Here is a 20,325-nt window from a genome sequence, read left to right as displayed (position 1 = left end):
CTGCCTTACTGTGAGACTCTGCCCTGGCTCAGACAAATCTCAGTATTTCTGGAAATCATTTGCTGCCTCTTATCTTCTACTATTATTTTAGGAGAGAATCCTTATTTTTGTCCTTTACTGCTAGAATACAATCCTTCCACCTTTGGTAAGCATAGAAAGACATCCATGAAGTCATGACAATATTTTCTAAAATGAAACCAAAAGTGTCATAATCTCTATTTATCTTTAATATTAAAATGTCAAGAGAAGTAATTTATTAAACTCTTTCAGTGACTTCTGCAGCTCCTTAATTCCTAGCCTCTGCTAGAAAGGAGATGGGGTAAGTGTAGTGTTACAAAGCATCTAAAAATGTTTGCTGCAATATTCTTTTTGTATTCAGGACTGGGTTCAGTTTGCTGTGTTACCTAGGAAAGTGATTCTTCACCAGAGCTTATGAAAGAGAATTGACTCTGAGGTTCATCTGTACAGACTCAGAAATCTGCCTCAGTGAAGAAAAATCGAGGATCAATCCCTGTATTTCATCTTTCCAAATTTATTTTGCAGGCTTCAGATTTCATTTTGCTGCAGTGAAGATTGAAAGAGTTCCACTTAACATAAAATTTTCTGAGTTTGGGGTAGTGATGGTGATTTACACACACCTTTTTACCATCCAGAAATGCAACACTGAACAAAGCTTTTATTACCTCTGTGAGAGCAACTTTTAGTACTGCAGGTCTTTTTTCCTGTCTTACCAGAAAAGTAAGAATAACTTGGTGAGAAAAAAGCACCTTCAAGTTTAAAACATCCCCCATTCTTTGGGGGAGGGGGCATGCAGAGGATTCCAGCAGCCCTGGCAGGAGGGACCCAGCAGGCTGTGACATGTGCTGTGACAGACTTTGCCTGGCTCTGGCTTAGCCCCCTGCTCTGCCCTCCCTCTGAGGAGCCCCTGCGCTTTGGGAAGCTGCCTGGCACCGGCAGAGGGGCAGGATGCTCCAGAGAGGGAATTTCACGGGGTGAGATGGATGATGGGCAGCAGCAGCACCGGGGAGAGAGAGGGGGAGGAACAGCAGAATCCAGAGCCGGGGAGTCCGGGACGGGAAGGGGGAGAAGGAGGGAGATTGGCTCCTGCTGAGGAACAGAATGATTTTCCCTTCTCCCTCTTGAACTCTAAAACTTGACACATCAGAGCACTGTGGATTTATGCTTTTACAGATCACTGTAGTCCAGACTTTGAAATAAAAGCAGCTGTGGAGCTCTAGGAGGGATGCTCTATACAGAGTTCATTAATAAGGTAAGTCCATTTTCTTCTCCTGTTCTGGTAAGGTGCTGAAAGTGTGGGTATTTACATGCAGGTGCAAAATGGCAAACAGATAAACACCAGGGTGCTTACCTTACCTATTTTCACTGTATTCTTAATTTAGGGCCATTTTCATATTATCTTTGCCCATTCTTAGTTTCTCAGAGAATTCTTTGGATTGCTATTCTATTTTTCTTCTCCTTCTTGTGGAATAAAATGTTTAATCACAGGAATGAAGATGTCAGGATGCAGCCTTCTGAAATGTACCTAAGAAATTCAGAAAAATATTCCTGAAAGTTTTGATATTGCACGGTTGTCATTTATTATTTTCTCTCCTCCACCCCTTCTGAAGGCATTGGAGTCTCCAGGCATGTGTGATATAACCAGGGATGATTTCTTGATGTAACAGGACTGGCCAGTCTAATGTAATTCTTATAAATATTGTCCTTTTTGGACTGATGTTTCCATTAGTCTTTCTGAAATTCTGCCCAAATCTGGCATTGTCTTTATTACAGAATGAATTTGGAAGAGAATTATCATTTTGTCTTTGGTCAATACCAGAAGCCTAAAACATTGATAGGTTTGATACTGATTATATTATTGGTATTGATTTTATACTGATCATTGGTTAATTTCAAAGTAAGAAATTAAAATCAGTATCCCAAAACATTCCCTTACAAAAAGGGAGAAAGCATTTGCAGAAACTTTGCTCTCAGATAGAATGGAGTTGTAAGACTGTAGGTCAGCACAGGGTTGTGATGGCATTTTGCACCAAAGAAGATGCAGTTCTTTGTATTTAGCAGAACCCTAAGCTTCATTTAATAATGAAATATCATTGAAGTATTCACCTGAGAATCAGGCATCAGAAAATCCTTGTATTTACATGCATTTGAAGGATGTTTCTTAGCTGGGCTGGATGCAGACACCCTCTCTGAGTGCCTGCCTGCACCCCAATTTGCAGTGCTGAACTTCCCCAGTAGTAAGCAGGCAGCAAAAGAACAGTTTTAATATCAGGGTCAGCCTGTAACAAGAAGAGAGAGATCCAGCAGAGAGAGAAAGTTGCATTCCCAGCCCCTGACTCGTTACATGACTGCACATAGATGACTAAGCTGCTCTAATTAAGTTTATGATCTGGAAAATAGTTGTGCATTTAGTTACTCCAAACCTTATGTTTCACATGAAAAAGGATCAAATGAGATTTCATGTGCTGGTCTGCCAAGAAAATTATGATCTGGAAAATAGTTGTGCATTTAGTTACTCCAAACCTTATGTTTCACATGAAATGAGATTTCATGTGCTGGTCTGCCAGGAAACCACTTGTTTTTCCCTGGGACAGAGGCAGGTGTGTGTGTGCCTCCAGGATCCTTGTTTAATGGACAAATGGGCAGTGATGTCAAAGCAGAGTGACAGAATTTCCTCTGCAATAGGAAAATTCTAGGGAAAAGTGCCCCAGGAGCCTAAACTAAAATTTCAGATGCTGTCTCTTGTGATCTGGCACTGCCTTTCTGTTCTTCACCTGGTCTTGTTTTCATGGCTTTTTCTTGTTGCTTGTTGTCCAGTGGTGCTACAGCTGGGGTACAATTTTCTCTTGGTTAAAATGCCACTTGCTGGGTTACTGAGACCATTTTTTGCTCCTCTCTAAATGATGCTTGGCTGTGACTCTTTCCATTTTTGTCTAGAAAACCTCTGCTGATTATGTAGCTCCCACATTTGAGTGGCACATGCTTTTTTCACAAGTCAGCCTCAGGGAAGCAGGAGTGTGAAATGCTGTGCTGTCACTACCATAGAAAGATTCAATAAAACCTTTACAGCCTCTCCAGATGCTGTGAAATGTCTGACTCTGTTTTCTTAAGCTTTGTTTTGGCTCAGATCTAGAGAGACAGCCAGGTTCCCTCTGCAAGATGAGGAGAGGGGTAGAGGCAGATATTTGTCACTTTACTTTGCTGTAGCACATTCACAATGTTGATCTGGTCCCAGGATTCCCAGGAAAAATATTACAAGAAAATATGGCCCTTTCTGCCCCAAACAAGAGCAGGGATGGGTGCCATGAAATTCATGACCAAGGTGAGCTCAGACATGGATGTAAGGAAATTCTGCTGTGTCAGAGGGATCCTTGGAGACACAGTGGGAACACAGATCTTCTCCTAATAGGCAGGCTATCATCACTGAGGAACTTTGCAAAGAGTGATCAGATCTTGTTGCAGGGTTATTGCCTGAGATGCTTTGCAGTTAGGTCGGGTTTATGACCTAAAGCAGCTGGAAATCTCTGTTGTTTTTTATCGAACTTTTACCTTTACATGGTTCTTAATTTTAATAGTCCAAATTGAGTTTTCATTGCTTCTATTCACCAGGAAAAAATAATGTTTGTGTTTGAATTCAGGTTCCTGTGAATTTATCTTATTGTTTTCCACTCACCTTCCTCTACTTAAATCTCTTGCAATTCATGCATATTTTGTGGTATATTATCATGGTGAATTTAATTTTTTTTGAGTCATTAAAAGCACTTCTGGTGCCCCATTCTTGCCAAGTCTCTATTCTCCTACACTTCTGCATGTGTGTTACCTGTTCAAGGCACTTGAATTTCCCTTTGTTGCACACACCCGTGTTCATAATCCATTTTGCATTAACAAGGCTTTTATCAAGGCTGAATTCAACAGATTATTGGACCTGCACTAATTATACCCTAAAATACTGACATGAATCCCTAACATTATTCTTCCCCAAAAAGATCTACCTATACTGAGGATTTGTGAAGAAAATTAATCTCTCTGACCTAATGATCTAAGTTGCTGAAGAAGTGTGTGATCTCAAGTTTTTTCTTCAAAAATTTTGATTAACCTCAGGAAAAACCTTGGGAGGCTGTGAAATTTCCATTATTAGGGACAGTCTGGGCACTCATCAGTAACAACAAACCCAGGATTTAACCTGCTGTGAAATCAGATAATGGCTGAAGGAAATATTCCATGATTTGCATGTCCCAGCACCTTCAGATTCTGTTCCTGGACAAATATATATATATATATATATATAAAAGTCCATTTTCAAGGACATTTGCAGGCCAGAAAGCATTATTTGTTGTTTTATTGAGCTATGGGGAAAAACCCCATAAATAAATTGAATAATTTGGATGACTTCAGGCTTGTGGATGTTGTTAGATGTCCTCTGGATATTGAGAACTAACTGTATAAATTTTGAAAACAATAATGCTTTTGGTTTTTCACATCAAACATTAAAAACATATCAGGCTGCTGAGACTAATCTGAAATTTCAGTTTTGATCTCTTTCCTGGGGGATAAAAAGCCCACAACTCCAGATCTCAGAGTATATCAACAAAAGCTTAGTCTGTTAGAGCTAAGAACTTCATTTCTACTTCCCCATCCCTTGAGACACCTTGTGGTTCACAATAATTTTCCAAACCAGCAGAACACATTATTCTTGCTCGGATCACTGACTTGGGAGCCATTGCACCAGCACACATCAGTCCATTGGTCCACCCTCTCCTCTCTTCCGTAGATGCAAATTCCTTCTGTTCTTCTTTGGGGGGAAAAAGGTTTAGCAATTTGCTGCAAATTCCACATCAAGCAGAAGAAGAGGAGAGACCTGGCAGGACCCAAGAGGTTGCTCTGTGCTTGGTTCTCCAGATCTTTCTGCTCCCTTGGAAGGTTGGGGGACTGTAAGAATTTCCTTCAGGAGATGGGAAAACAGGTGCACCAGGATGGAAATGTGGGTGTGACAAAGTCCTGGTGTCTGATGAAATACAAATGGACAAAACCCCAGCCAGGACAGGCTGTGTCAGTGGTTTAGAGGTGCTGAGGAAGAAGATACTTGGAATTCCCACCTTCTCCAGGTGATGCTCTAGAGGGATATGGGACCTAAAGGCCTCACAGGCTGGGGTTTGTTTGGGGCATAGAAAATCTGGTGCTGGGCCTGCTGTGATCCAGCCACTGAGGGGCCTGAAAAACCCTGAAACCAAAAACCAGTGCCAGATAAATTATGGACAGAAACCAGCTGGGGCAGGGTTAGATTGGATATCAGGAAGGAATACTTTACTGTGAGGGTGGTGAGGCCTTGGCACACGCTGCCCAGAGAAGCTGTGGCTGCCCCATCCCTGGAAGTGCCCCAGTCCAGGCTGGATGGATCTCTGAGCAACCTGGGATGGTGGAAGTTGTCCCTGCCCCATGGCAGGGGTTGGAGCAAGATGCTCTCTAAGCTCCCTTCCAACCCAAACCACTCTATTCTGTGATTCTGTGATAAATTACTCAGGTCCTTTTGGTTGCTGTCAATTCATCTCCTGTAAAACATCATGCTTTTCGCAACTCTGTGTGAAAATTCCCTGGATTTACCTAAACCTTAGGAAAAAAACATCAGGTGTTTGGTAGCAAGAACCAAGATTTTTGCCTGACCTCCTTCTGTGCCCTCCCTACAGGAGGAAGAGGTCAGGAAGGCAACCATTGTTGTGTGGTGACTTCTGTCCTGAAGGAGATGGGGATGGGGTGTCCTGGCCTTTGTCAGGGGGAGAACAGCCTGGCCAAGCCATGAAGGACACATTGAAACACCCCCAGGGGGAGATGAGGAGAGAGCAGGGAACAAAACTGATGTAGGGCTGGCAAAGCTGCACTGATTAGGCCGAACAAGAAACCTCAAATCACTTTTTTTTTCCCTTTAATCTCAGAAGTTTTGAGGCTTGATATTGAAATGTTATAGTGGCTGAGTCAGGAGTTTGTATCTCTTGAGGTTTGCTGTAGTGGAACTGTTCCATTTTAAAGAATATATTATTTAAAAGTGGAATTGTTTGTGTATTAATTAAAGATGAGTGTCTGCAGCACTGATATAAGCCTGAACCCATTTCTAATAATCAGAGTGGGTTGGTTTCTTTTGCTGTGGTTTTAAATCTGTTTTCACATGCACTGGGGGCCTTCCAGATGGAATTTCCTGGAAAGAGGGTCAGAAATTGGGCTGGATGGCAGCCTGTGGGGCTGTGCTCTCTGCCCCCAGCTTTGGACATCAGAAACAGAGCAGTGTGGAATCTTTTGGTCTTCTGAGGCAGCAAAGCCAAAACCAAACCAGTCCTTGATAACTGGATTTTTTTCCCAGTGCTTGTCCAAGTGTTCCTACCACACTGCATGAAGCAGTTATGTCATAAAACAGCTTTTGGGGACCTGGGTTTTCATCTACAGTTATTAACCAGAATAAAGGAATCAGTCATAAACAGGGTTATAATTTTCAGCAAAGCCAAAACCAAACCAGTCCTTGATAACTGGATTTTTTTCCCAGTGCTTGTCCAAGTGTTCCTACCACACTGCATGAAGCAGTTATGTCAAAAAAATACCTTTTGGGAGCCTGGGTTTTCATCTATGGTTATTAACCAGAATCAAGAAATCAGTTATAAATAGGGTTGTTATAATTTTATTTTTTCTTTTTGTTTTTCTATTTCCTTTTTAGGCTTGAAAAATGTACAGCCTTGGTAAAATGAAGGTCCTCAACAGCAGCTGTTTTGCTCTGGAAATCCACTGCTCTGGGTCTGCACTACCTAGGAAAGTGAAAGTAGTTGCAGACACTAAATTATTATTTTTAGAAATTATTGCACGTTTTTCAAAGTCCAGTACTAAGTCTTACTGCATAGTCTTGAAACTCAAAAGAAACAGAAGCACCTAACCAGGCCTTTATTTAAAATAGCTGAGTGTTGTTTAGCCTGAAATGGGCACCACACTCACAGAGGGCAGGGAGGATTCTGGTTTCTGCAGAAGCTGTGGCTGCCCCATCCTTGGAATGTTCAAGGTCAGGCTGGACAGAGCTTGGAGTGACCTGGGACAGTGGAAGGTGTCCCTGCTCATGGAAGGGGGTTTGGAATGGAATAATCTTCGAAGGTCCCTTCCAACCCAAACCATTCTGTGGTTCTGTGCTCTGAGTGGAGCTTTTCTCTCACCCCTGCCCTTCCAATGCTCCTGTGGGAGGTTGCATTAGGTTGTTTGGGCAAATCTTCTGTGACAGGTAGGCATGAAGCATTTTCCTGGTATCACCAGACCAAAAGCTGTTGTTTCAAAAACTCTCTCTTTTTCTCTTTTGTGAGAAACATGAGACATACCAAATTTGCTGGTTTATATCTTTGTTAACACAAATGCAGCAGTGAGATGTGATGTGTTGGAGCACAGTGCACACCTGAAATGTTGAAAATCTTTTAATTTAATGCACTCACAGTGATGATTCCTCTTCAAAAGTGGGAATGAATTCACTGTAAAATAACCAGCAGCCTGGTGGCTGAATGTGCTGACTGAGGACAAAGGACAGATTTCCAGTCCATAGCTTGAATCTTCAGGATTTAGTCCTTAAGTGAGATGAAACAAAGCCCATTTTACTTAAAAGGATATTTTTTACTACACTAGACGATTAAAAAAAAAAAAAAGACAAGAAAAAGGATGGTGCCCTGTAGCTGCTTTGAGATAAGATTTCTGATCCCCGTTATTGATTTTTCTAAATAGAGGGGCTGGTTGGACCATTGGGAAGTGCTTGGCTGGGGATGTGTGTTTTAGACATGAGTTTTACAGTCACCAGGCTCTGCCAGCAGTGCCCCAGGCAGGATGGTGTGACAGGAGGAGGCAGTGGCCACTGGGACCTCTGCCTGTGCTTCCACAGCCCCAGTCTGTGACAGGAGCCCCTCAAAATACCCAGGGGAAATTTGGGATAAACACGACACTTGACAGTGTGAGCTGGGACCCAGCAGCCACTGAGAGCAAACTAGCTTTGCTGTGGGGATACTGAGAATGTAATTAGACAAATTAGGAGATAATTACCTTTTTTCCTCTTAAAAAGATAATATTTGCTGGCAATGATTTATCCTTTTAACTTCTGTCTTTTACCAACTCAGATAAAATTATTAATAGTTTTATTGTTTTTAACATGTCATCAGAGAGCAGAAAATTATTTTCTTAATTAACACAATTGGTAGTGTTATCACTTTAGCTGTATTAATCTTTCAAACAAGCTCTAGTAACTTTGTTGGGGGCGAGTCTGGGTCCATAGACATCTTTTGTTTCACGTTGTCATTTATCCCCTGCCATTAATCTGTTTTCACAAATAATTGCTACACTTGTCTCTGGGACATCACTTTGAAAATAATATTTGACTTGTGCTCTCTTATCAAGTACATTAAAGCATCCCTGCCACAGTAACTTCCACAGAGGATTTTGACAGCATCAGAGAATAGTTCAGTTTCTGGGATTCCTATTGCACTCCCTACACACGGCTGTTTCCCATACTAAATAACTTTTGTCATAGAGCTACAACATGCTTTTATTTTTTTCAGATTTTTTTAGTGGTTGGCATTAATACTTCCTTCATTTGCCTGCAGATTTACAAGAATGCTTTCTCCACTTTTTACCAGTTTGGCTGTCACTTATAAGTTGGGTACATCCACTTTTGGCTCACTAACATAAGCACAGTAATTGTTTTCTTATTAATTTAGATTAATTATTAATTAAGATTTCTTACTTGTTTAGAATCTTACTAACTTAGATTAAGGCCTTCAGATTTTGCTAATGTGTGCCCATATTTGTCTAAAGCCCATGTAAGAGGACACAATAATTTGAACCTGGGTTGCTACACCTCCCATTTTTATCTTCCCAAAATGTTTTGGGAGTTCCCAGGAACTTGCAGGAAATGAGGATTGGTACAAGCATGGATCACTCGTGTTTCTACTAAAATAATATTTTATAGTCCCTGTTGCTGACCATTAACTTTTAGGAGTTGTATATCATATATTTATCACCTTTATCAGGTGTTTAATAGTGGGATACCTTATAAAATACAAGTATAAATAAAACCAACAGAGCTGGCAGTTCAGATCTTGGTTCCTGAAATAATGCATTTGTGAAAATTCACATCCCCTACATTTGCTAGGCTTTGCCTACCAGAATGAAAGTTATCCCTCTCCACATTTTTAAACTCAATATTTAGACATTAGATGATGATTAAGATTATGGCTTTTCTTGACTTGGAATGATAAGAGGACTAATTATCAGCCCTGTTAATTACAGACTTTTCTGTCTTATGCACTCTGAAAGAGAGATTGATTCTGGAATAAAGCTTTATGTTGGGGGCTCTGTTAATTCCTGTCTAATCAGGATGATGAATATCTTTTAAAGCCATAATCAAGTATTTACCCCCTGCATTATATGTCACTAACCATTTTTGTGTAAATCAAGTAGAGTTGTTTTTTATCTTCTTATATCTGAAAGTTATTCCTAATTCACCAGATATGATTTAAAATAATATGGAAAGTTTGTGTACATACTTGAAAATTAGGCATTAATTTCCCTTTATTTTTGTTGAAAATTTTCAAGAAATAATGTGCTGTCTCTGCTTAAAACTAAGATAAAGTGTTTCTTTTTCAGCAGCTGGAGAGGATAATTTGTCACAACATTAACATTTGCAAGCAGGTAAACAATTTATATCAAGTGAAGCTGCAAAATTTTCCATGTCCAGGAGAACCACAGAGGGCTTTCTCCTGTCCCAAGGCTGTGATTTGTCTGGCAAACCTGCACCTTTGCTTTAAGGCAGATTAGAAAACCCAGTGTCTGCACTTCTAGCTGGGTTTAACATACACAGAAGTTGAAATTTCTTATTTAAAGCTACTTTTTTTTGTCTGCTTGGACGTACCAAAATTTTGTCCTTGTGAGCCACCTGATACTGACTGGAGGGGGAGATGCTGCTGTGGCTCAAAGGAGGAGCATGCCCTTAAACACTCTGATATTTGCATCAAACCCAGATTGTGCTGACAGGTCCCAGGTGTGCTTTTCCATTTGCATCACTTCAGCCACCCCCATGGTTCAAATGCTGCAGCCACACAGGAACCCTGCAGGGGACAGAAAATCACCAGGATCCTTTTAAAGGCCAGGTGGAACCTGGATCAAGACCTGTGGCTTTGATAGGATGGACAGGATGATCCTGATTATTCCCCAGATTCACTCTTTAGTCCATCCTTTTATACAAGACAAGATCTTTTCAGATTGTCCAGGCTGTTGTACCAAAGTACCTGATCCAAATCTAAAAGGTTGCTCTGCTGTCTGCAACAATGAACTTTTTAAAAATTATTTTTAAATTAATCAGCCTTTTTTTTTAAATAAAAAAACCCCAAAACACAATGAGGCTGCTGAACTTTAAATACTTAATAATGCATGGAGCCATATACCTGGATGATTTTTGTTCTCTCCTATGTCTGGAGTAGCAGTGTGCCTTCATGGCTCAATCTCTTTCAGTAAATCTTTCTTTTTTCTTTTATTGTCCTTTAGAAGGACAATAGGGAGAGGGCTGTGAGTGCTTCAGGTGTACATGGGTATAGCTGGCTATATAGGTCTGTGTTATTGACAAGACTGCCTGTCTTTAAGGTGCTGAAGAGAGAGCACATGGGTAAAATAAAGAAATAATTTTTGTCTCTCCTTTAGTCTCCCTCCAAGTTGGACTTTTGAGGGGAAAAATTTAGAACTTCACAGCTGGTCCCAGGTTCCACAGCAAAAGTTATGGAAGCCCTAATTCAAGTGTTAAGTTCATGAGTGCCATTCCTGCCCCAGCAAGCACCAGCAAGAGGAATTGGGGTGTCTGAATGCCCTGAACAGCTCCTGGTGTGGTGGTTTCAAACATGGCAGAAATGTTTTTATCGTATGCAGGAGCTCCTCTTCAGTTGTCCTGGAGGGATGATTTTCATGGGTGTTTGCCAGATTCCCATTTTTCCCTACCAGGATTCCCTTTATTTATATTAACAGGTTTGACCTCAATAACCCATTTCCACACAAAAGAAAATGGAAAGAAAACCCAACAAGCCTTTCTAGATGACTCTACTGTTTAATGCTCCTGCTGCTTCACAATTCCAAAGGCCAATTGTTGTTTATAACTGTGGCCAAGTTATTTGCATTGGAACACAACACCTAAGGACCTCTAAGGAGAATTTATGGATGTAATTTTTCACTCACCTGTGATATTTGCAGAGCTGCCATCTGCAGATATAGTGTCCCTCAGGATCCAAAGAAGTTGCTGGGACTGTCTTGCAGATCATTCCCAGTTTCTTGGCATTGTGAGAAGCACATGTATAGACAAAGACAAGGAGCACAGACTCAGCTCCAGCTTTCCTCCAGTCCTGTCTCTGGCCATGAGAAGGAGCAGATCAGCCCCTGCTCCTCCTCTTCCCTTCATTAACATCCCTTCATTAACCTCCCTTCTTTAACATCCTTCATGAAGATGTTAAAGACCCAAGTGAGATCTCCCCTCAGTCTCCTCTTCTCCAGGCTGAACAGACCACATCACCTCAGCTGCTCCTCAAAGACTTCTCCTCCAGACCCTTCACCATCCTCGTGGCATCCTCTGGACACTCTCCAGTAGCTCAATGCCTTTTTTGTGTTGTGGTCCCATGTAAATAATGATGTTATTGGACAAATTAAGTCATGACCTAAATCATGGTATGATGCTTTATGCAAATTTGAATGGTATCCTGAAATGCCCTGGGAAGTGTCAGGGCAGAATTGAAAATGGGAAGATGGATCCTGTGTATGAACAAAAATATCTTCACATTTTCTAACAGCAGGTGTGATCTGTTGCAAACTGTGTTCTTTTGTTTTTCAGGCACTTCACTGGACATGAGTGGGATGGGATCAGATCACAACAATTCTTCCCAGGAAGAATACATCCCACACAATCTCCAAAAGGAAGATCCCTTTGCATCAAAGCTCTCTAGAGAAGCTGACATCATAGCTGGCTTTTATCTGACAATAATTGGTAATGATTCTATATTTGGTTTTTGAAATATGACTGTGCTGCTGCATCCTTGCAGCTCTCAGAAAAGAGGCAGAAACTGCTGTTCATTAGATGTTAATTACACATTTTTTCATACTAGCAAAAAAAATCTTGGAGGAGAGATAATGTGTTAGAAATATGTTGTCAACAGTTAATATCAACAGATAATGCTGCTGCAGGTAGCCAAAAGTGACTAGCAGTAGATGTTCCAGCAAAAAGTGAAGAAATACTTATTGTTTTTAATAAGTGATAGGTTGCTACTCAGCAGTTTAATTCGTCCCTGGGCAGAATAGGGTTGCCCTCACTGTGCATTCTGGGTTTTATGGCTTTTTTTCACAGCCTCTCTCATGAGCCTGCCCAGCAGTGAACACCCTGAGATGTGTTCATGTGACCCTTGTTCAGCTTCTGGCATCATCTGTCCTTTGTTACACATCATATTGAGCAATATTTTCTGCCTAGCACCCTCCCCATCCTTTTGTGTTGGAGTTCTTTACAAGGTTCAAAGTGACCTTGCAAGCAGAATAAATATAATTATCTATTGGTTAGTGCACACTCAGGATAGCAGGGACTGATTTTAAAATATTCACATGCCAAGGAGTTATCATTCAGCAGGAAAGTGCTGGTCTCTATTTCTTCTGGGGGTAAACTGAACCTTATTCTTGGTAATTTGCCTTTTTTGCCTTGTGGAGGAGGGCAGAATTAAGTCTTTTTGTGTCCATATTTGCCTCAACACCTGAGGGAATGGCATGAAGCTGAGTAAGGAAGGTTTAGGTTGGACATCAGGGAAAGGTTCTTCCCCCAGAGGGTGGTTGGGTGCTAGAACAGCTCCCCAGGGCAGTGGTCACAGCACCAAGCCTGACAGAACTCAAGAAATGTTTGGGGAAAGCTCTCAGGCACAGGGTGGGATTCTTGGAATTGTCCTCTGCAGGGTCAGGAGCTGGACGTGGATGATCCATGTGGGTCCTTTTCATCTCAGGATATTCCATATTCTATTCTATTCTATTCTATTCTATTCTATTCTATTCTATTCTATTCTATTCTATTCTATTCTATTCTATTCTATTCTTTATATATTTTAAGTTCATTTATGCTGTATGATCTTACTTCACGCAGTTTCTCTCAGCTCAACAGCAATTTTCTCACTAAAACTGATTTGAAGACAGAAATGTTCTACAAAAACCTTGGGCTCCAGGTGTCAGATGCCTTCACAAGGCTGAACACAGGGTGTACAATGATTACTTGACATTTATTTCAGTTTTGATTTGTTGTCTTGTTCAACGAGTTGTGCAGAAAATACCAAGATCTGTCAGTCAGTCCTACCTCTGTGTTTCTCATTCACTGCTTTACATCCCCCTCTACTCTGTCTTACTGCTTTTCCTCTAACTGATCTAATTAATGTAATGTTTTCCAGAGTGGAGGTAGCAGAGTTTTTTTATTATTATTCCCCTTCTATTTATGTTTCTTTCTCATTTTTCTTCTGCTTATGTCTTTATGGAAAAAATAATTCAGAGCAGCAGAGGTGACAGGTGAAGCTGTATCTCAGTGCTGTTCTTGGTGTTAATGCACTGTTTTGTAGGTGTGCTCACTTTTCACACATATATTTTTTTTCTGTTGCTCTGCAGACAGAAGTTTGCACTGAACTGTACAAAACAACCCCCTCTTTGGGGCTTTTTTCACTTGATTAAGTAAACTTAGCTGTAATCCCAAGAAATATGTCTGATGGATGAATCCTCCCAATATTCACTGTGTTACCTTGTTATATTCACTGCATTTAGTGTAGATTTATCCTGTTCCAAAAATCGCCCCTGTCAGGTGTGAAACATCTTGAAAAGCACAGACATAATCAAATTAAGGCAAGGAACAAGAGTTGAAAACTTCCAGGGAAAAGCAAAAAGCCAACCACAGGGGCACAGAGCAATTTTGTGAGCAATGTGAGGAAAGTGAAATTATAATTTTAAAAGTTCTCATAATCATTTTGATATTGGACTTGTGAACTCATTGTATCCAGTGGCCTGGGTCAGGGTAGCTCTGCTCTACCTGTATGTTTCTGTACACATCATATTCCACATTTAGCTCTAAATGAACTTAATTTTTTACATGTGTGTTTTGAAATCCATTTTACTTGGTTAATTGCTTTGTCCTTGAGTGCATAACAAACTTCACTAGTGGCTTTTATTAGAGCTAATTATGGTCTTCCCATATCTGTATAAGTGCTGGTTTTGCATATTCCTTGGATCTATAGAATAAACGTAATAGGAAAAAAATTCTTCACTGAAAGAATGACTGGGAAGAGGAATTGGCTGCCCAGGGAATGGTGAAACCTTTAACCCTGGAAGTGTTCAGAAAATGAATGGAGGTGGCACTTTGTGGTATGGTTTGGTGGGCATGGTGGTGTTCAGTCAAAAGTTGGACTTGATCATCTTGGAGGTCTTGTCCAGCCTAAATGATTTTATAATTCCATGCCTGTGGTGACTTGTGATTCAGACTAAACCTGTTACATTTTTCCACTGAACTTCCTTTGCAAGAAATTGAGGCCCCTCCTGAGGATGGCCTGTGGGTGCATCCTGACAGCAGGGACAGGGAAGCAGGAGGTGGGAAGCCAGGACTTCTTCCGTGCATCTTTTTCTACTTGAGCTGTGTAAGGTGCAAGTGAGTTTAAAATTTATTTCAAAGAGGAGAAAAAGCTGAACAATGAGTGAACAAGGCTGGATCTTATCAGGAAACCCTGCAGAGGTTTTAGGGTCAGACTGGGTGTACAGCTGAAGTATTCCAGTTTGAAATAGAAAAATAATTGGGTTTTTGTCTTTGAAGAAAAATCAGGACTCTTGACTAGTCTGATAAGTTCTATGTGAGTGCATGATCCTTTGTCCTAAGTAGTTCATTTCCATGTGTAGCTTTCTAATTGTCTAGAAAAAAAAATCAGACTATGCACATGGTTATGAGAATCCAATTCTTTTGCCTTTGCCACTTCCCCCACCAGCTTTTTCATCACTGCCTTGATTGATTCACTGTACAGCCAGGCAGGGTGACAAACTACTGAGCTGGGACTGGCTGTCAGCTCCTCTGAAACCCCTTGGCAAGTCACTATTGATTTACAAACTGTGGTGCACACTTCCTCAGCCTGTTATGAAACAGCTTAATTGAAAACAAAATCCTGAACTATCTTTTTTCTCCCCCTTTTTTTAAAAATTGTATTTTCTCTAATGGTTTAGTGCTGCTGTCAGGTTGGAGAAGTGGAAGTTTATTTCTCCAGCTGGCTACTTGTAAACACTTTCCCCTCTTCTGCAGGTTGTGTGTCCCAGCCTGTCTCTGTCTCTGCAGGTGTCACTCTTTTAGTTATTACATCCTTGGCTCTTTGTTTGTATATAAGTAATAGTGCCATGGACAGTTCTCCTGGAAAAAAAGCCTTTTTATTTTATATCTGAAGAGTCTTTTTCCCCTGTTTCCAACCTACCAGGGTTGGGAGCCTGCTCCATCAGGGGTTTCAGCTGACTGCTGGGAAAGTAATTTCCTAGCAGGAGAAATAGAGCATTGGATGCCTCACTTAAGGAGATCATAGAGTTTTGATCACCAAGGAGTTAAAAAATATTCAGATAAGCAATTTTCAGATGCAGGCATAGACAACAGGCAACACAAATGACCAGTGGACCCTTTCCAGCCATGGGATTAAGAGGGATTAGGATGGGCTGGGGCTTTCTGAAACATTGATATTAATAATGAGCAGTGGTTTCAGAGCAACTTGGCAACTTCAGAGCTACTTGGCTGATAGAGTTGTCTCTCTAGACTGCCAGTCAGTTGAAAAAGATTCAGGAAAATGTCAAACGCTTTTAAAAGGTTTTTTCAAACTGGATGCTGGCAGTCTAGTTATCCTAAATATCACTGGAGAGGAAAATGGCATTAAGAGAGAAAAGGATTAAAATATATAAAAAATGCTCACAGCACTGAGATTCATTCTCTCAGCTGTGAGGCAGAAAATGACTTATATGAGTACCTCTATCTGCTTATAATTCAGAGCTGCTTATAATTTGCAGAGTCATAAGAGTAGGTTGTTCTTAGAATTTAATTCACCAAAGGTAAATAAAATTTGATGAGAAAACCTAAGATCAGTAATAAGCCAGCTTCTGTTCTTCTGTTTATTTTGTAAAATAATACAGAAAACAACACTGTCAATATAAAAATAAAAAGTTTCCAATGTGTTGCAGTTAATACAGAAAAAATCAAAATCAAAGTATTTTTCTCCTGAATTTGGTAAAGTTTTGGTTCCTCAGTCACTCATATTTCTTGATAAATAATTTGCTTTTAGCATCTGGGAACCATTTCTCTCTCTGCCTCATGGATGTTCCCAGGATGGGTTTCTGGATTTTGTGGGGACAAAGCACCCTTGCAAGGGGATTGTGGCATTGATGGACCAGAGTAAATAATGAAATACCCATTTAAATACTGGATTATTTATTACTGAATTACCAAATTAATCACTAAATAATTAAATACTCATTTAATTACCGAACTTCATTTCCTGAGGTCTGGCCTGCCAGAGGACTCAGATGAAAATTACATGGTATTCAAAGGTACAAAATTTGGAGAGGACAGCATTGCTGGGGGGCTGGAGGTGCTGGGGCCCTCTGGAAACAGAGCTTGCCCCAGCAGAGCCCCATGTACAAGGCAGCACAAAGGGTGACTTTGGTGCCTTATCAAAAGTTGAGTTTATCACTTTTTTTGGAGTGGTGTGAGGAGTTGACCTCAGAAGGTAGCCAAGCACTCAGGACAACCCTCAGAGTGGGACAGGGAGGAAACAGGCAGAGAAAAGCAGTGGAGATGAAGACAGGGTGAGGATAAAAGCAGAAAGATCCACTCCCAGTTACTGCAGGGGGCAAACAGGTTCCTTGAGGGAATAAATTCAGAATCATGGAATCACAGAATGCTTTGAGTGGGATCAGTTTAAAGATCAGCTCCTTCCAACTCTCATTGTGTGGTTCCAACCCCAAAGCTTAACATTTATTTACTGATTTCAGTAGTGAGAAACAAAGGTGTCAGACTTATGGAAAGCACCCTTCCTCACCCTTTAAATCTAAAATACTTATGGAAAATAATCTTCCTCACCCTTTAAACTTAAAATACTTATGACAAACGCCCTTCCTCACCCTTTAAACCTAACATATTTATGACCTAAAATACTTATGGAAAGCACCCTTCCTCACCCTTTAAATCTAAAATACTTATGGAAAATGCCCTTCTTCACCCTTTAAACCTAAAATACTTATGGCAAACGCCCTTCCTCACCCTTTAAACCTAACATATTTATGGTAAACGCCCTTCCTCACTCTTTCCTGGGCTGAACTTCTCTTCAACATTTCCCTCAGTGCTGTTGTAAGTCCCTTTTGTGAGGCAGTGGCAGCACAGGCACTCTTTACTCTTCACTCTTCTGCATTTCCCTCGCTCTGATGTGTCTCCCCTGACCTGGTGTGAGGCTCAGTGGGCCATGGTCCCTTTGAGATTTTCACCTTCTGGCTCCATGAGAGGGATGTTCTGTGCTGTCCTGGGTTTCCACAGAAAAACTCTCACTCTGACCTTAAACTCTTTAAAACATGAGTTAGTGAAGACACATTTTCTTTAAGGGAACTGGAAACCCTACAATTTTCTGTGCTGATGTGATTAATTCCATGGCAAATGCACCACTTGCAGAGCTGATACCTGAGGGTCCTTGAGTGATGAAATGGAAAAAAATATGTCAGCCAATATGAGAAGGATCCCATACACTGAATTCCACCTGGAAGTTAAAATCAGATTAATCAGATTTATTTTATAACTTTTCCTTCTTATGATAGAAATAAATTTTAATGTAAGATTTAAGACTTGATATTAATATATTAACTGGAAATTTATCCCTTAACATCTGATTAGAGTATCTAATAAAGCTGAAATTTGTCAAATTCTGGTTCCTGTGATTACAGAGAGCTGAATTTCATTCTTGTGGCTATATAAACCTTTGAGTGAGAACAGTGCTGCTCAGGGCAGAGGGATTCTGGGGTTTCTGTTGTGAGCATTCAGTCGATGTCTGTGCGGGCTCAGCTGGTGAAAGCCATGCCCTGCTGCAGAGGGGAAAGCAGCATTTGCTGAGGGAGGGATGTGTCTGCAGCCAAGGTCTCTGTGAGCTGCACAGAGACAATGAGGGGGTCAAGTTTCAGGGTAAAATACCCAGCCTTAGGGACCCAAGTTCAGGCTGAAAACATCAGGGAATTTCCCAAGGAAGATGGAGTGTTGCTGTTTTTGAGGATGATTCTAATGTGAATGTTATTCTATTTTCCATTATTACAGGGATCCTTTCAACTTTGGGAAATGGGTATGTTATTTTTATGTCCTCAAAGCGAAAAAAGAAGCTGAGACCTGCTGAGATAATGACTGTTAATTTAGCAGTGTGTGATCTGGGCATTTCAGGTAATTTAATGTTTTTATTTTCCCTTGTTTTTATTATCTCTTCTTTCTGCCTGGCAGCAGCAAGAGACATTCCTCTGGAAGTCATGGGAGCATCAAATGCCTTTTGCTGCAGATATTTCTGCTCTATTATTTGCATGTAAATAATAGGGGAGGATGGAAAACAACATTCTTGAACAACTTGATGGGAAGAAATGAACAGTACAGAGACAAAATTTGGGTTGATTTTATCAAACAGGCAGAGCTCCTGTTCACCCCAGCACTGGGCAGGTCTCCAAAGGCAGCTTCCATGTGCACCCTGGCACAATAACCACAAAATAGCTCAGTATTACAGGTGCAGAAAATTATGTTTTCTCACCATAGGGTGAAATAGAATGGATACAAATGCCTCAAAACACAAGTTTAGCCAAATAATTGGAAAATGCCAGTGGCCATCAGCTGATCAAAGCTAATAGTTTTCTCTCTAGTGGCCATCCTCCTTTGTCTCTGGATCAGAAAAAATAAGCCTTTGTGTCAATCTGTAGAGTATGAGCCAACTGGGAGGATTTTTATTTCAACCCCACAGTCTGGATGTCCTGGCATTGGAGGAGGGAGCTTTGGGGAGCTTTATCCAGAGCTGCAAGGATGGTTGTTTTGGCCCTTGACATGAGACTGATTCAGCTGCTCACAGGGAAAGGACTGGATGCCCTTTAGAAAAGGATATTTTGGATGGCAGACAATCCAGTGGGTATCAGGACCCAGCTGACCATGGAATCTCCCCAGTGCCATATAAATGGAATTATATTCCCGTGCTAGCAGGGTCATCTGTCCCCTGTGTGCTGTATACACTGAGACCTCTGCCCTCCGCTCCACTGCACCCTTTTCCTACCCTTGTCTCTGCCAGATGCTTTTGCCCTCATCTAAACTCCAAAAACATCACTGAACAATATAAAATGGTGGCTCTCAGCCTCCCCAGACTGATGCTTTTTTGAACTCTCACAACACAAGACCAAAGATCTGCTCATCCCTGCAAATTCCTGTGGTTTTGGTCAGTAAACATGGATTTCTGAATGAAACACTAATTCAATAGAAGAAAGATGTTAGTATAAATATCACTGCTACCACACAGAGAAATCCCAATGACTTCTTTGGCATTTCTGTCATGGACACTCTTCTTCCATCTCTCAACACTTAGAAGTTAAGGAAAAACCCCAGGCCGGCCTTTTCCTCCTCTGTGATATTCCCGTTTTCTTTGTGGTTTAAGAATCTGTATTGTAAGGCTCATATTAGCCACTTCAATGAGAAGGAGTGTTTCAGGAGAATTTCCACAGCTTTGTATTCTGAATGTTGCCCAGAGAAGCTGTGTCTGCCCCATCCCTGGAAGTGTCTAAGGCCAGGCTGGATGGGGCTTGGAGCAACCTGGGATACTGGGAGGTGTCCATGGCAGGGGTTGGAAGGAAATGGGCTTTAAGATCTCTTCCATTCCAAAATACCCTGTGATTCTGTGATTGTTTGAATCTTAACAGGTATCTCCTAACCATAAAAACCGTGTCCCAACCACTCAAACTACAGCTTGCTTGGGACCCCTCTTGGTGTGAGGGCTGGAAGTGTCTCTGTTATGATCTGCTACCAGTGCACCACTTGGTCACCTTGCTTTCTTCCATGGGGATCTCAATCTATCTGAGGTTTAAATTTTGGAGTTAAAAATAGCGATTCCCAGAGCCAGGTTTGGTTTTCTCCATTTTTTTTTTAACTTTTTTTTAATTAATGGAAGGTGCTAAGTTGAGAAATGTGATGGATTCGGTCTGCTGGACAAACTAGCGATTCCCAGAGCCAGGTTTGGTTTTCTCCATTTT

General features: G+C 41.0%; 1 protein-coding gene across 1 annotated transcript in view; it reads left to right on the top strand.

The window, feature by feature from the left end:
- Nucleotides 1–1,188: 1,188 nt before the first annotated feature.
- Nucleotides 1,189–20,325, top strand: part of OPN5 (opsin 5) — a 28,778-nt gene continuing 9,641 nt past the window's right edge. Inside the window, exons 1-3 of the mRNA XM_039721620.1 lie at nucleotides 1,189–1,270; nucleotides 11,888–12,040; nucleotides 18,374–18,493. Of these exons, the coding sequence (XP_039577554.1) occupies nucleotides 11,902–12,040; nucleotides 18,374–18,493 (259 nt within the window). The 5' untranslated portion in view covers nucleotides 1,189–1,270; nucleotides 11,888–11,901. The remainder of the gene's footprint in view (nucleotides 1,271–11,887; nucleotides 12,041–18,373; nucleotides 18,494–20,325) is intronic.

The sequence above is a fragment of the Passer montanus genome, unplaced genomic scaffold (genome assembly GCF_014805655.1).
Source record: "Passer montanus isolate IOZ18808 unplaced genomic scaffold, ASM1480565v1 scaffold46, whole genome shotgun sequence".
Lineage (NCBI taxonomy): Eukaryota > Metazoa > Chordata > Aves > Passeriformes > Passeridae > Passer > Passer montanus.
The sequence above is the reverse complement of the archived record's forward strand: the minus strand, read 5'-3'. Positions and strand labels throughout refer to the sequence as shown.